The sequence below is a fragment of the Larus michahellis genome, chromosome 1 (assembly GCF_964199755.1).
Source record: "Larus michahellis chromosome 1, bLarMic1.1, whole genome shotgun sequence".
Classification (NCBI taxonomy): Eukaryota; Metazoa; Chordata; class Aves; order Charadriiformes; family Laridae; genus Larus; species Larus michahellis.
Genome location: NC_133896.1, coordinates 773178 through 788433, shown reverse-complemented (window position 1 = coordinate 788433; position 15256 = coordinate 773178). Strand labels below are relative to the sequence as shown.

Sequence of the window (15256 nt, the reverse complement as noted above, 5' to 3'; positions counted from 1 at the left end):
GAATCACTTTTTGTTCCCAACCCATTTTTAAATAAATAAAATTACAAATACAGGTGTTTCTCTGCCTCAGAACCACAGGACAATCCAGTAGAAGACTCGGACAGACAAGCACCGGCTGCAGAACACACAGGTCAATTCTCTGATACTCTCCCAAGAAAGCTCAAGAAATCTTCCTTGGCTTGCCTGTGCTTGAGCCAACTTTAAGATGTCCACAGTGTCCACTGATGTCCACGGTGCACAAGGGCTTGCAGCGCAGCCGGGGCTTTCAGCGAGACAACACTTGGCTGCCTCAGCCCTCACCGTCCATCACTGACCCCTCTGCGTCGGCTCCTCTCCCACGGGAAGAGCTGTGACTCGGAGCTGCCGCATCACCTGGCCCACCCCAACACCAGCATTTCGGGAGAGACTTTCTGAATCGATCCCCTTCCCCGGCAGGTGATAGGCAGGGCAGAGATGTACCCAGAGGAGGAGGAGGCCAGGGAGAGAGGACACAGTAAAGCAGCCAGGCTGGGAGCGCTCCTGAGCTGGGTGCAGGAGCAGCGCAAGCTCTGGGACAGGACTAGAACCATCATTTGGTGTCTGCTGACCCTGACCAGAAACGAGGACAGCAGACGCAATGCTTGGCACACAAGCTGGATTCCTACAGCCCCAAAAGCCAAAGGCGAAGTCCCTCAAACACCCCTCACGTCCAGACGAGAGCTGCATGGCTCAGCACTTCCCCTTCGCCTCCAGGCTGGCCGCTCTGAATACCCCAACGTTTTGCTCAGTAATAAAACAAATGCAGAGTTGATGTAACGGTATTCCAGATGCCGGAGATGGAAGAAGCCTGCTGAAGCAGCCCTCTAGCCAAGCTCCTCTGCTTGAAGAGGCAGCTCCGTGGCAAGGAAGGAGGTCTCAGGTGCCAGTGGCACAAACGTGCTTATGGAGACCTTCCTCCAGGCATGACACACACCAGACACACATCCGCGGAATTTCAGCCCAACATGCTGGGCTACAGCAGACCATGTGGCGATAACATGCTCAGATACCTGCAGGTGTATGTGTTCTTAGCTACTGCTTAGCCAGCTTAAACGTACGTTAATCTCCCTGTCACGCCAGGCGTACGAGCCCACCTGAACCCACCACCCCTCCAGAAGCAAGGGGTCGGCCGTGTGCTGCACCTGCTCCTCCTCTCCCAACCGGGGCACCCCAGGCTGCTCTCAGCCCTGCTCCCAACAAAAAGTCTCCCATTATTATTACCGAAAACTTAATTTCATTGTGGAGCCAATTGCAGCCAGAGCTGAGCAGCTCTCCGAATTATTTTTGTGCTTTAAGACACTGGCAACTCCTTTCTCTCAATTTCATATCAGCTGCGAATGTTAACAACATATGGTTCCCTCCCGGCTCATTAAGGGAGGCTATAATTAACATCTATTCCAAAACCTGCTGCAGTTGTGCCTCACTACCCAGCTCTCCCCGCGCAGTTTTGCATGACTGGTTGTTGACACCCAGCGCTGAGAGTGACACTGCTCCGCTGCACAGGGACAGCAGCGTCCCTCACCGCAGCCACTGTCCAGGGGGACGCGGCCCTCACCCCTCCCCGGCTCCGTCGCGCCCCCCATGCTCCGTGCTGACTTGCCGGCCCCATGGCTGCGATTCCACGCCAGGATTCAAGTACCCCTCAAAGGCAGAAAGGCACGAGCACTCCCAATCCTCGCCTTTTAGGGGAAAAAATGCGCTGCCCGTGCCCGCAATTGGCACAAACTCGGCTGCCTCCTGGTTGCCACAGCCCCTCCAGCTCATGGATCTTCATTTCAGCCGCACCATCAGCCACGCTGCAGCTGTCCCATGGAACAAGGCTGTGTTTTCCTTATCCAATTTAGCATCTCAAATAGATCTAATGAAGAGGAACCATCATACTAAGACAAGGTGCCCGAGTTTAAAGCCCAGTCATGCTAAGGCTAGGTGCCCTGGGCTAGTGCGAGGTGTCCCGGCCCAGGGCACAGGGGTGGAAACGGGTGATCTTTAAGGTCCTTCCAACGCAAACCATTCTGTGACTCTACAATTCTAAGTTTAACCTCCAGCACAGGCCAGGCGGGTGCCCACGAAGGATGGATTTAACTGTCACAGCCTGCAGAAGAGCCTCCTCCGGTGCGTCTGTTGATTAGAGCTGGGCTCTGCGGTGAGGCAGCTCCTTTGTTACCAGCATCACCGCAGGTATTCTCCCTCCCCCACATAAACAACTAACACATCACTAGACGTAGCGTGTAAGCTCCTTGCCTCATAGGTAACCCATGGGAGTCACCCCTGCAGATAATTACTGCATAAATCAGCATGGGTCTCATTCTTCTCGTTAGGAAGGTAAACTGGAGCAGTCTATCTTTGGTACACCACACTTCACCACGCGTATTGTCTGCCCTCCTTCCCAAGCAGGTCTGCTAAGTTCATGTTTATCTCATGCAGGAGCTTATCTCTGCTCGTTTCTAATCACCTGCCTCTGCAGAGGAACCCCTGCTGTACCAGCCCAGCTGCTGCCCAGGTCCAAAGTGCCACCCAGCGTACTGCGTCCTCACCGACCACATCCATCCTGTGCCTCTCAGGCGGTGTGCGAATCCATGAAAACTGCGTTTTCGCTCATTTCTAAATACAACTCATGACGCATCCCCTTGCTGGTACCCCTGCCGCCACTGCCGCCGCTCCTCCAGAAGAAGCTGAAGCAAACAATTGTCCCCCAGTGTCACCCCGTCCAGCACTGAACAGAGATGTTGTGTTTGACAGCAAGCGCAGGACAGTGTCTCCACTCTCCGCTGGGCAGCAGACACGGCACCAGCTGGGCTGAGCAACTCTCCCACCCCTCTGCTCCCACAGCACATAGGGGCAACCCCTGGCCACGACGGAGGGGCAACCAGCCACAACAGACTGGTGGCCAGAGGAGAAGAGATGCACACCCTCTGTGCCGTGTTATCTGCCTGGGAGTAAAGACTCCTCTCGCTCGCCTTGGGGAGGTGCATTTCCTTCCAAGTTCACCATTGGAACCATACAGCTGGAACCTGACAGATGAAGATCATAGAATCACAGAGCGGTTTGGATTGAATGGACCTTTAAAGGCCATTGAGTCCAACCCCCTGCCCTGGGCAGGGACATCTTCAACCAGACCAGGCTGCTCAGAGGCCCGTCCAGCCTGGCCCGGGATGCTTCCAGGGATGTGGCAGCCACCACCTCTCTGGGCAACCTGGGCCCAGAGTCACCACCCTCAGCGTAAAAATATTGTTCCTTATATCTAGTCTAAATCTTCCCTCTTTCAGTTTAAAGCCATTACCCCTTGTCCTATCGCAACAGGCCCTGCTAAAAAGTCCCTCCCTGTCTCTCTAGCACCGATTGCCACAGTTGTGCTCGTGCACTGCGCTGGGACACACTGCATCCTGGAGCACTACACGCTGTGGGTGTTGACTCAAGCACATTTATGCTGCAACAACTGCCAGGGTGTTACACCGAAAGGGGCAGCTGGTCCGAGCACCGAGGCTTGAAAACACTTGCCCATCCTCCGCATAGCCGGCACGCCCCAACAGCCTGATCGGGCAGCACGGGGTGTAATTCACTGCAGGCGTTTCTAGGTCTCAATTAACAGACACACATCTGCATTGAGTGGATGGAGAGCAGCCCTGACAGAAGGGCTTGGGGGTGTTGGTGGAAGAGAAGCTCAACACAAGCCAGCAACATGCACTGGCAGCCCAGAACCCCCCCGCAGCCTGGGCTCATCCCCAGCAGCGTGGGCAGCAGGGCGAGGGGGGGATTCTGCCCCTCTGCTCCGCTCGGGGAGACCCCCCTGCAGTGCTGCCTCCAGCGCTGGGGCCTCAGCACAGGAGAGACACGGAGCTGTTGGAGCGGGGCCAGAGGAGGCCCCGGAGATGCTGGGAGGGCTGGAGCCCCTCTGCTCTGGGGACAGGCTGAGAGAGCTGGGGGGGTTCAGCCTGGAGAAGAGAAGGCGCCGGGGAGACCTTCCAGCCCCTTCCAGTCCCTAAAGGGGCTCCAGGAAAGTTGGGGAGGGACTCTGGCTCAGGGAGGGGAGCCACGGGATGAGGGGGAAGGGTTTTACACTGGAAGAGGGGAGATTGGGATGAGATCTTGGGAAGAAATCCTTTGCTGTGAGGGGGGTGAGCCCCTGGGCCAGGGTGCCCAGAGAAGCTGTGGCTGCCCCATCCCTGGAGGGGTTCAAGGCCAGGTTGGACGGGGCTTGGAGCAACGTGGGCTGGTGGGAGGTGTCCCTGCCCAGGGCAGGGGGTGGCACTGGGTGGCCTTTAAGGTCCCTTCAACCCAAACCCTTCTGTGATTCTATGATCTCAGTTCTCAAAACATTACACGTGACTGCAGGTATCTAAAACAAAACCAAAGCAAGAAATATTAGGGTACGGTCCCGAAAACGAGGTCAGAAGTCTTTTCCCACTCTAAAAAGAGCAAGGTTGTGCAGTTTTGGAGCGGAGTTGACTTGGAGGCTGCTGCCAGGATGGGTATGCACAAGGCCGGCCGGCACTGCCGGGCAGAGGGACCCGGACTCACCCGGGGTCGGTGGCCCCTCGGGCTGGGGAGCCGAGACCCAGCGGTGCAGCACCATCACGATCCCCCAGATCAGAAGCTGTCCAGGTCCAGGACAAGGTGAACGGCACCTCCAAAAGGACACTGGTCCTATTCTCAGCTTCAATGCCAGAGAGGTTCATCTCTGGAAAGGGTGCGACTCCAGCAGACTGAAAAGCGCGGTTATCTGGGCCATCAGCACGTTTCAGAGCTCTGCTTCAGGGAGGAAGATGCCGTACAGAGAAGTAAGCAGCCCGACGAGCTTTCTGCTCCACTTCCTACAGCTACCCACAACACAAAAATACCTCTGATGAATAAAGACAGAGAGACTCGGTTTTTTCCTCCCCAAAAAACTTCCTGCTGCATCGCCTTGATCAAAAAGCATCCAGAAACATAAAAATAACGTGCAAGACTATCCAAATCTCAGCTACAAGGCAGCAGCAGCTGCCAAATATGCAGGCAGTTCCCTGCAAACTGACACGTGGCACTTTTGAGCCACACCATAAACAAAAACCGATCTGAATCGGTGCGAGAGAAAGGCCTGTGCTCCCGGGAGATGAAGGACCCTCGCACGCTGCTCCCTGTTCCACCGCCTGCACTTCACCAGCAACTGCTGCCGCCTTCACCAAACGCTCCCTGACTCGTTTTTTACAGTTGCAAAACTGAAGGATGAACACGCTTTGGATATCGGGAAGAGACGTTCCTAGAAGCAGGGTGATCCGTGCCCCGAGGCGCTTGCAGGCTCACAATGTCTGGTTTGACATAACAAGAGTATTTAGTGGTCACAAGCTTTACAGCCACAGAGACGAAAAGACGAGCAGCCCGGCCCCGGAAGGCTTCCTGCCACGATCACAGCGAGAGGAGGAGAGAAAAGCTGCCCCGGCTCAGCAGTGCTGCTCCTCCGGCCCCCCGGGCGTCTCGGGGTAACCGAACCGAAGGGGTTTTCACGGCGACCTGCTCCTCCTGTCCCGGCACCGCAGCAGCAGCTCCCACAGGCACAGAGCCTGGGAACCCCAGGGCACATTTCTACCTCGGGCCAAGTTGGTTTTGTTTGTGTTTTTAGCATCCATAAAAGCGCAGCTGCTTTTCCAGCCCAGCATCCCGGCACTAGAAATGGGAAAACGAAACTTGCTGCAAACAAAGTCTTCAGATTCCTGCTCACACTGAGATAAATATGAGCGCAAGCGAGAGAAACAGAAAAGAAATTTGCAAAATTCTCACTGGCAGTAAACAAGGTATTACTAACAGTCAAAGAATCTGGTTACAACATATGTTTTAGACTGATGCTTCCTCCTCATGTTCACCCACTTTCCCGAAGCCGTGACACAGGTGCCACGCAGCCAGGCCAACCCCAGCTACCTCCTGGTGACGGTCACAACAACAGGAGTGTCTGGCAATGAAACCCAGCCGGACAGGGCAGAGCCTCCTCACAAAGGGGAGAAACAGCTGGACCAGAGTATTAAAGTTTTCATGTCAATTTAACCTGCCCCAGGGCCAAAACGACTCATCCCACGCTGATAAGAAACACATTTAATGCCCCATGAAACAGAGGGATCACCCGAGATGGGGTAGAGAGAATTTTCCATCTTGTCTTAAGCGACTTCACAGGTTTACAACTCGCGGAGGTGAACCAGTGGAAAGCTTTACACTGAGATGATTCTTGTGCCGTATTTAGACTGTTTCAAAGCATCATCCCACTCAGTGACCTTTGGGAAACGGAGCTGCCGACCGCACGAGGCAGCCGCAGGGGCTCCGGCTGCCCCAGCACCTCCAGGAGAGGCTGCTGGTGCGCGCTGACCCAACCAAGCTCTGGCAGCTGCAGGAAACCACCACAGAGAGAGGTACAGGGTAGGGAGAAGTGATGGTGGGGAGAGAAGAGAGACCTCGCCATTCCTGTGCCCAGCAGGGAAGAGGCACCCAGGCAAGGCCTGGGGCTGGTCAGCACGACACAGGTGCAGCCGCAGCTCGTGCAGAGGCTGGTGACGGGCTCACCGGACCCTGCCAGCACCAGAAGGTTTCAGAAGCCACGATGCGATTGCCCGGCAGCACCCATGCAGGCGCTGGAGTGCCCATGACGGTGGCAGATGACACGCCAGAGCAGTCACACCAATGCACTACCAGCACCATGCCGCTGGCCTGACAAGCCAGATGGACTTGCACAGCCACGAAGAAACGGCAGTGGAGTCCACACGGCACAAACCACGGCTCTCAGGGCCTGCGTTCTCATGAATTATCTGGCGACCACAGGACTAATCTCTTCTGATCTACACAAAGTACCTGAAGGAAACTGGACGTGCTGAGACCCAGTGAGCTGCTGGACTAAACCCACCAGCCCATCCATCGGAGCTGGCGCTGGCTGAACAAAGATCTAACCCCATGCCACAGACAGGCCTCTGAGTGCCTGCTTTGTGATCTGCAGCACACACAGCTTCTCCTGGGCAAAAGTTCAAAGAGAACAAGACAAGTATTAATAGCGCATCTGGGATCAGAGGAGCTGCAGTTCCCAGACCGACCAGTGCGGCTGGGATGCTGGGGGCAGGCAGCTGCCAGGAGTAGGGTGACCCCCTTCGACAGACATCCACACTGATGGCTGCATCGCTCCCTCCTTCCCAGCAGCAGGTACCTGGGCAGAGAGAGGCGGCTTCGCACGTGGCGTGTACAGGGATTATTACATCCTCTCCTTCCGAGGTCCCCTCTGCAAATATTTATACAGCAAACACAGCTCGCTGTTAGCAACCACTGGAGGCATTTCAACGTATGGGGTTTTTAGCTAGATGTGCGCATTACACGAACCCAGTCTGAGTCAAACCGATGAGTCACTTGGCTGGGTCCACGCACAACAGAGCGAAGTGTATTTTTACTGCCAGTTAGAAATGCCTCCCACCTGCAAGAGCTGCATGGACATCTTGCAGCAGCAGAGCGCCTGGCACTCCCGGGCTGAAAATCGACTCAAAACACAGGTGGGACAGTAGCAGGACGAGCCGTGAGAGCTCTCCGCTGCCCAGCAGGTTTACTGCAACTTCTCCAGCTTTTGGCATTAGCTCCTCACCCCAAGCATCGGCTCCAGCTGTGCAGAGAAAGCCCAAGAGGCAGAGAAACTGCGAGCACCTCAGAGGAGGGCAGGATGCATCATGCCTGCATCCTCGCTCCTCTGACCGTCTGCATGGGGCCTGCGCCACCAGAAGCTGCATCAAAGGCTTCACGGAAAGAGACAGCACCGAGCACGGAGGCAGTTTCCTCTCAACATCCACCCTTACCTCCCACAGAAGCTCAAAAACCAGAATTAATGCACCCAAACCCCAGCCCCGACTGTGGGAGTAGCGAGGAGCTTTCTGAAGAGTAGTCTAAACGTGGTACAACCCGCAAAGAAATATGGAAAACGCCGCAACCTCCCCACGAGTTCTCCAAGCAGCCTCGCCAGCCCCACACCAGCCCCCCCCCCCAGGCTGCCCGGGCCTCAGGAGGCAGCAGCAATGTGAATTTTGGATGAGGCAGCGGCAGGCACTGCAGGAGGGGCTGCACCCATCACAGCCCAGCACACTGCTCAGCCCGTGCCCCTGAGAAACGTGGCAATCCACCGGGGAACAGCCAAGGAGATCTGGGGCTGGGGGCCTCGGCTCCCGTCACCCACCGCCTGCCCAGCCGAAAGCCCTTCCCTCCTCCCTCGCTGCGTTTTACCTGGGGGAAACCGCAGAGGTTTGGCCAGAACGGGCAGCACCCAGCGAAGGCAGGGCCAGGGAGGGCCGAGCAGCTGCAAACTCAGACACAGAAACAGCAGCAGATCCTCAACGGCTTATTCAGAAATGCATGTATTCTAAACCCCCCTATATTTGTTTGTTTGTTTTCTAACTCCCCACAGGGAAGAGGCCATGCTTCATTCAGTGCTCCATGCAGAAAACTCTAGGATAAGCCCTTCATCCATGTTAAACGTGTTTTGAAATTGAGCTGTTCTGGACTCTCAGGCCATGGGGGATACACAGAGAAAAACCTCCCAGATCCCGAGGCAAAAAGCAGCCAAAAGTCCTGGCTTTGCAAAGCAGTCATTCGTCTGCATCAACGATAAGAGCCAAGAGATTTTAAAACATCCATTTACAGAGAATAATGTGAGCAATCATGACACAATATGACAAACACTCACATATGAAAAGACCCATTTTCCACTGCCGAGCGCATTTATCTCCATATATTCTCCCGGAGCCCCAGAGCCTGCAGCCCCTCTCCAGACACAAGGGCATGGACGCAGAGGCTGTCTCCGTACCAGCACGGTAGCCATGGCTGCAGTCACACCGACCAGGACACACGGACATCAGGGTCAGGCACCGCAGCTCCTGGTGAGACAGCTCAGCTCACTGGAGTGTGTCGGTCCTCTGCTTCCCGACTCAACCCCTGCAACAATCCAGTGGCTGGGCACGCCGGAGCAGGGCTCGCCAAACCGGAGGAAAAGCGACTGAATGCCTGCCTGAGCGCCGGCCCAGCTGCCGGTCACACCGCCCGGCCGGCCGCAGGGTCTCACGCTGTGCCATGAAGACACCAGTTTCACTGACAGACAACACATTTCTTGAGAGTTAACATTCCTTTTTCTCATCCTTCACGATGAGCAGAATGCCAGCAGAGATGCTGCTTCCAGCTGTCATTGCGACTGCATCACAAGCCTACGTGTGACGGGGAGGACTGGGCCCTTTTGGGAAGATCACACTCTGCACCGGGAGCAAATGCCTACTAAATCCTGGCAAACACTGCGGGCACACCGGGCTCCACCACTGCAGCCCCCAGCCAGCCCCACATGAGCTCCGCCAAACCCCACTTGCTGCCCGGCTCCAGCCCTCGAGTCTCTATCACTTTCAGTTTTGCTCCCACAAAACTGCACTGCGCTGCGTTAACACCTCCTGAGGCCAGGCTGAGAGAGCTGGGGAGTTTGGCCTGGAGAAGAGAAGGCGCCGGGGAGACCTTCCAGCCCCTTCCAGTCCCTAAAGGGGCTCCAGGAAAGCTGGGGAGGGACTCTGGCTCAGGGAGGGGAGCCACGGGATGAGGGGGAAGGGTTTTCCACTGCAAGAGGGGAGATTGGGATGAGATCTTGGGAAGAAATCCTTTGCTGTGAGGGGGGTGAGCCCCTGGGCCAGGGTGCCCAGAGAAGCTGTGGCTGCCCCATCCCTGGAGGGGTTCAAGGCCAGGTTGGACGGGGCTTGGAGCAACATGGGCTGGTGGGAGGTGTCCCTGCCCAGGGCAGGGGGTGGCACTGGCTGGCCTTTAAAGGTCCCTTCCCATCCAAATCATTCTGTGATTCTACCTCTGGAGATGATGCAGAGCTACCTCAGGTCCCACCACACCTTCCCCTTTCACCGTCCCCAACTGCAACCCCATCCCCGCCTGGCCATTAATCCTTCTGGCCCAGGAACTCCTGGGCAGCCACAGGACCTCACCGCACACAAACACGTCCCTGCCGCACACACCCCTCCAGCTGCGGGCAGAGCAGAGCCCCCTCCCTGCCCGCGCCAAGGGTCCCACGAGCCCTCCCGGCTGCTGTGCAGGACCCCCCAGCCCTCAGCCCGGGTGTGCTGGCGGCTGTCAGGGAGGCGCCGGCCTGGCACGGCCACGGCAGAGCAGCTTGCTGCCCATGCCACAGCTCCACCGGGACTAACCCAACCTGTAAAGCAATTAGTCACTGGCAGATGAGTGCGGCGTGCCCTTCCTCCAAACATTATCTAAGCTCCCTGTAGGGAGGGGGATGTGAAAACAGGACAGCACATGGGCAATATGCGTTGCTATATTGATCCCAAAAACCAAACAACTGGTATCAGTCAGTCTTTACATCCTTCGCAGACTGATCCTCGGGGGTGCTCACAAGGGCTTGGCACATCACTGGGACATGCGTCTGGCTTCAAACGGCCCGTCACACAGCTTGGGGGAACACTCGGGCACCTGCGGACTGGGACGGCAGAGGGTTTTGCTTGAGCTGTCACCAGCCAGAGCAGACATTTGCAAGGTGCTGGCCAGTGCCCTTCTCTGGCAGAGGACTTCTGGGTCCCTCTCCCCGGCGAGGTCACCTCTGACTGCGTTATCTCAGCAGCACGGGCTCTGCAGTGGAACGTCCCCACGGACACATCTCGCCACCCCGCAGCTTCGCCGTGTGCGAGGAAGACAGCATTGTGTCTTCTGGCCACCTCCCCCAGCAGAGATGCCCAATTGTCTGTCATGCCAGTGGCAAAAAGCCCACCCGAGTTGTACAAAGCAGCACAGAAAACAACCACTTCCTACCATGGACAAACACCCTGGGCTGGCAAGTGTCCCCTGCGGGCCCTGAGCCCATGACGAGGCCTCCATCCACAGTCACGGGGAAGTGGCAGCCCCGCAGACCTCAAGCTTCACTTCAAGAGCAGCTCTGCTCAGCCGAAATGCCACCTAGGCAAGGCCTGCAACTCTCAACTGCATCGCTAATCGAAACAGGACTCTAGCCTAAAAGCACTCTGCTGCAGCAGAGCTAATACCACCTCACCCCCTGGTTCGAGGGCCTCTCAGACCTGGGGCCAGAGGCCGAGGTCAGGGAGGTTGAGGCTAGAATTTACACGTTTTTACTGGGACAGCCACCACTGGACAAGAGCCACGGCTGGCGGCAGCTTTTTGTACCACCAAGACCTGCTAATGGCTTCCAGGTCAAGGCTGGATGTTCACCAAGGTCTGCACTAGCCGAAACACAAGCAAGTTCAGCTCAATTCTCCGGCCTATACGCTACAGATGAGATTTAAAACACAAAAAAGTGAACATTTAAGTCAGGGGAATACAATTCATTAATTTCCTTCCTTTCTAATGTCCCACTGCAGGTAACCACTTCACCTCAGAGCACTGTCCGTCTTCCCCAAACGAGTCTCAGACGACAGCGGGAAGGCGCATGGCATGTATTGTTCCCTTCTGAAACTCAGGGTTCCAAGTCTCAAGACAAGGAACATACGACCGCAGCACTCACCTACTCCACGAGCCCCACCGCACCCCACCAGTTACTGACCGCCGCGAACCACCACCAGCGTTATGCTGCAAACACCAGCCACAGCTCCACAACGGAGGCTGAGATAAGTAAGAAGGTGCCGAAGGAAATGCTCAGAGGCCCCAGAGACGGCCCTCAGAAGCGGGGTGAAGGCAGTACAGCTGCGAAGCATCGCCCCAGCCCTACACTTGCTCCCGAGAGGCCGCTGCGTCTGCTCCCAGCCCACCTCCTGCAGATCCCACAGGCACAGAGTGGCTCCTTCCCGCTCTGGTGCTATGGGACGCTGTGACACCAGGGCAAGACGCCTGCAATAATAATAATAATAATAATAAAACACCCCACCACACAATCAGACTCCTCAGAAAACATCAAAATTCTTCTCCGGAATGGCTGCTTTCCATCCCAACGCCTTCCTGACGCTGGATGTGCAGAGGAGCTGCAGGCCATGCTGCCCAGAGCTCTGCCTTACGCAGGGGAGCCCCCGGCCGCTCGGGCACCGGGGAGACGGAGCATCAGTGACAGGTGTTGGGATCCGCACTGAAAACACCCCCATCCATACAACCGTGCAGCCGCTCTGAACGTTAAAACTACGCTCTCAGCCTCAACAACTTCCCATAATAATCAAACCCACGGTTTAACAGGCGCTGCGTGGAAAAGGATTTCCCTCTCCTCAGCTCCGAGTGCGCACTTAAAACAATCCCAGCCACCAGCCTCTTCCTCTGTCAATGTGCAATTTGGGGAATTGATGCTCTTGGTGTCTGTTCTGCAAGGAAGTCCTCATTTTAGGTAAGCTCAGCCTCCTTTATAACGCCTACAGCGCTAGTTTTTAGCAAAAAAACGTCGGGTGCAGGAAAGCAGAAGGCGGCGTCACGGAAAGAGCCCACAAACAAATGAAACCCCGCAACCAACACAACCGACCCCACACAAGAACAGACGTGGGCCGAGGACGAAGTCTCTAAACAGAGCTGTGGGTCGGGAGCCCCCGAGACGCCCCCAGCACCGACCGGGGCACGACATCCCCGTCCTGGGGGGGTCTGGGTCTGCTGGGAGAGATCTGGGTCTTCCCAGGAGGGAATCTGGGTCTGCTTGGGGGGAATCTGGGTCTTCTCAGGAGGGAATCTGGGTCTCCTCGGGGAGGGGATGTGGGCTGGGAGCAAGCTGTGGACAGAACACCCCCACACACACAAACCAACCCCAGCCAGTGTTTCCACAGCGGTGACAGCTCAGCCGGCAGAGGAGGGAGTGGGGGGGCGGGGGGGGGGGGGGTCAGCCACTAGAACGACAGAAACCTGTAATTTAGCACAACGACGCACAAACGTTTTGTGGCAGCCGGCGAACGGAGCGAAGGCCCGTAAGGCCTCGAGGAGGGGGCGGCTGGAGCTGCTGCCCCCCAGGGACGGTACTTCTCCCCCGGCCTTGCTCTGAGGGGATTCACGGTGCTGCCCGGGCCCTGCCCGTGAGGCGGACCGGCCCGGGGCGCGGAACCGCGCCCCGGGCCGGTCCGCCTCACGGGCAGGGCCCGGGCAGCACCGTTGAAGGACGTTGAAGCCCCCCCCCCCCCCCCGGGACCCTCGGCCTAGGCCTGGGCCCGGGCCCGGGCCCTGACCCCCGGCCCTATGACAGCGACCGCGCCCCCCACCACCACCACCAGCCGCCTCTCACCGCGTTTTCCAGGGTCGTATCCCACCAGGACGAAGTAGTCGGCCAGGCGAGCCATGGCGGGGGGCCAGCGGCCGCTCACAGCCCCCCCACCGCCGCCGCCGCGCCGCCCGCCCGCCCGCGCTCCCCGCCGACCGCCGCCATCTTGGCCCCCCGCTCGCGCTTGGCCCGGCCCGGGCGGAGCCGCCCTACGCATGCGCCGGCCGGGGAGCGAGGGGGCGGGGCCACGCAGCCCATTGGGCGGGAAGGGAGGGGAGGGGCGGGGCCTCGGCGGTGGGGGCGGGGCCTCGGGACGGGGGTTCCCCCGGGGGGGGGCGGGGACCCCCCCCGGTTTGCTGGGACCCCCCCCTCGAGTGTGCGGGGACACGGGTGTGCGGGGACCCCCCGGTGTGCACGGATTTCCCCCCCCTCGGGTGTACGGGGACCCCCCGGTGTGCGGGAAGCCGGGTGTGCCGGAAACCCCCAGTGAGCACGGACACGGTTGTGCGGGGACCCCCCGGCGTGCACGGACACCCCCCCTTGGGTGTACGGGGACTCCCCGGTGAGCACGGACACGGGTGTACGGGGACCCCTCGGTGTGCAGGGACACGGGTGGGTGGGGAACCCCCGGTATGCGGGGACCCCTCGGGTGTACGCGGACCCCGGTATGTGGGGACACGGGTGTGCGGGGACTCCCTGGTGTGCACGGACACCCCGCCTCGGGTGTGCGGAGACCCGCCGGTGAGCACGGACACGGGTGTGCGGAGACGCCTCGGGTGTATGGGGACCCAGCTGTGCGGGGACACGGGTGTACGGGGAATCTCCGGTGTGCGGAAACCCCTCGGGTGTGCACGGACACGGGGGTGCGGGGACCCCCCGGTGTGCACGGATCACCCCCTTCGGGTGTGCGGGAACCCCTCGGTGTGTGGGGGACACCCCAGTGTGCGATGATATGGGTGTGCGGGGATCCGGGTGTGCGGGGACCCGGGTGTGCGGGGACACGCCGGTGTGCGGTGATACGGGTCTGCGGGAAACCTCCGGTGGGCGGGGATCCCTCGGGTGTCCGGGGACCCCGGTGCGCGGGGACCCAGGTGTGCGGTGACACGAGTGTGCGGGGACCCCCCGCTGTGCACGGACACCCCCCCTCGGGTGTACGGGGATACCCCGGTGTGCAGGAACCCAGGTGTGCGGGGATCCCTCGGGCGTGCAGGGACACGGGTGTGCGGGGACCCCCCCGGTGAGCACGGCCCCCGGTGCGCGGGAACCCCTCGGGCGTGCGGGGAACCCTCAGTGTGCGGGGGCCCCCGTGTGCGGGGACCCGGGTTTGAGGGGATGCCTCGGGTGTACGGGGAACCCACGGTATGCGGGGACACGCGTGTGCGGGCGCGTGCGCAGGTGTGCAGGGACCCCGGTGTGCACAGAACCCTCAGTGTGCACGGACACGGGCGTGCGGGACCCCCCGTGTACCCGACCCCGACCCCCAGTGTGCGGGGACCCGGGTGTGCGGGAACCCCGATGTGCGGGGACCCCTCGGGCAGGCACGGACACACACATTTGGGGACCCCCGGTGTGAAAGACCCTCTGGGTGTGCACAGACACGGGTGTGCACGGACTCCCGATGCGTGGGGACCCCCTGGGTGTGCACGGACAGGGGTGTGCGGGGATCCCGGTGTGCACGGACACGCGTGTGCAGAGATCCCCCGGTGTGCGGGGATCCCCCGGTGTGCACACCCCCCTCGGGTGTGCGGGACCCCGCAGGGTGCCCGCGTGTGCGCGGCCCGGATCGCGCCAAGCTCCCACGCACACGGTCACCCAGGTGTGCCCAGCCCCCGGGCGTGACCCCCCCCTCCGGGAGATCCCCCCCGAGGGCCGGGGTCCCGGGCGCGGAGCCCCCGTCCCCCGCAGCCGCCCGTGGGGCGCCGGGACGGGCGCCGGGATGATTCACCGGGAAAATCCCCGTTCCCACTCCCACGCGGGAGCGCGACGTGGGGTGCGTGCGGGATGGGGGGGCAGCTCGGCGCCGCCCGGCCGCCGCCCCCCCCCGGTACACGGGACCCCACGGGCAGGGGGGCAGGGGCCGGATCCCAC

General features: G+C 59.4%; 1 protein-coding gene across 7 annotated transcripts in view; it reads right to left on the bottom strand.

The window, feature by feature from the left end:
- The window catches only part of SBF1 (SET binding factor 1), an 88155-nt gene extending 74830 nt beyond the window's left edge, over nt 1-13325 (bottom strand). For all 7 annotated transcript variants that reach the window (XM_074573090.1, XM_074573092.1, XM_074573094.1 and 4 more), the window contains exon 1: nt 13193-13325. In XM_074573090.1, the coding sequence (XP_074429191.1) occupies nt 13193-13247 (55 nt within the window). In that variant the 5' untranslated portion in view covers nt 13248-13325. The remainder of the gene's footprint in view (nt 1-13192) is intronic.
- Nucleotides 13326-15256: the final 1931 nt, after the last annotated feature.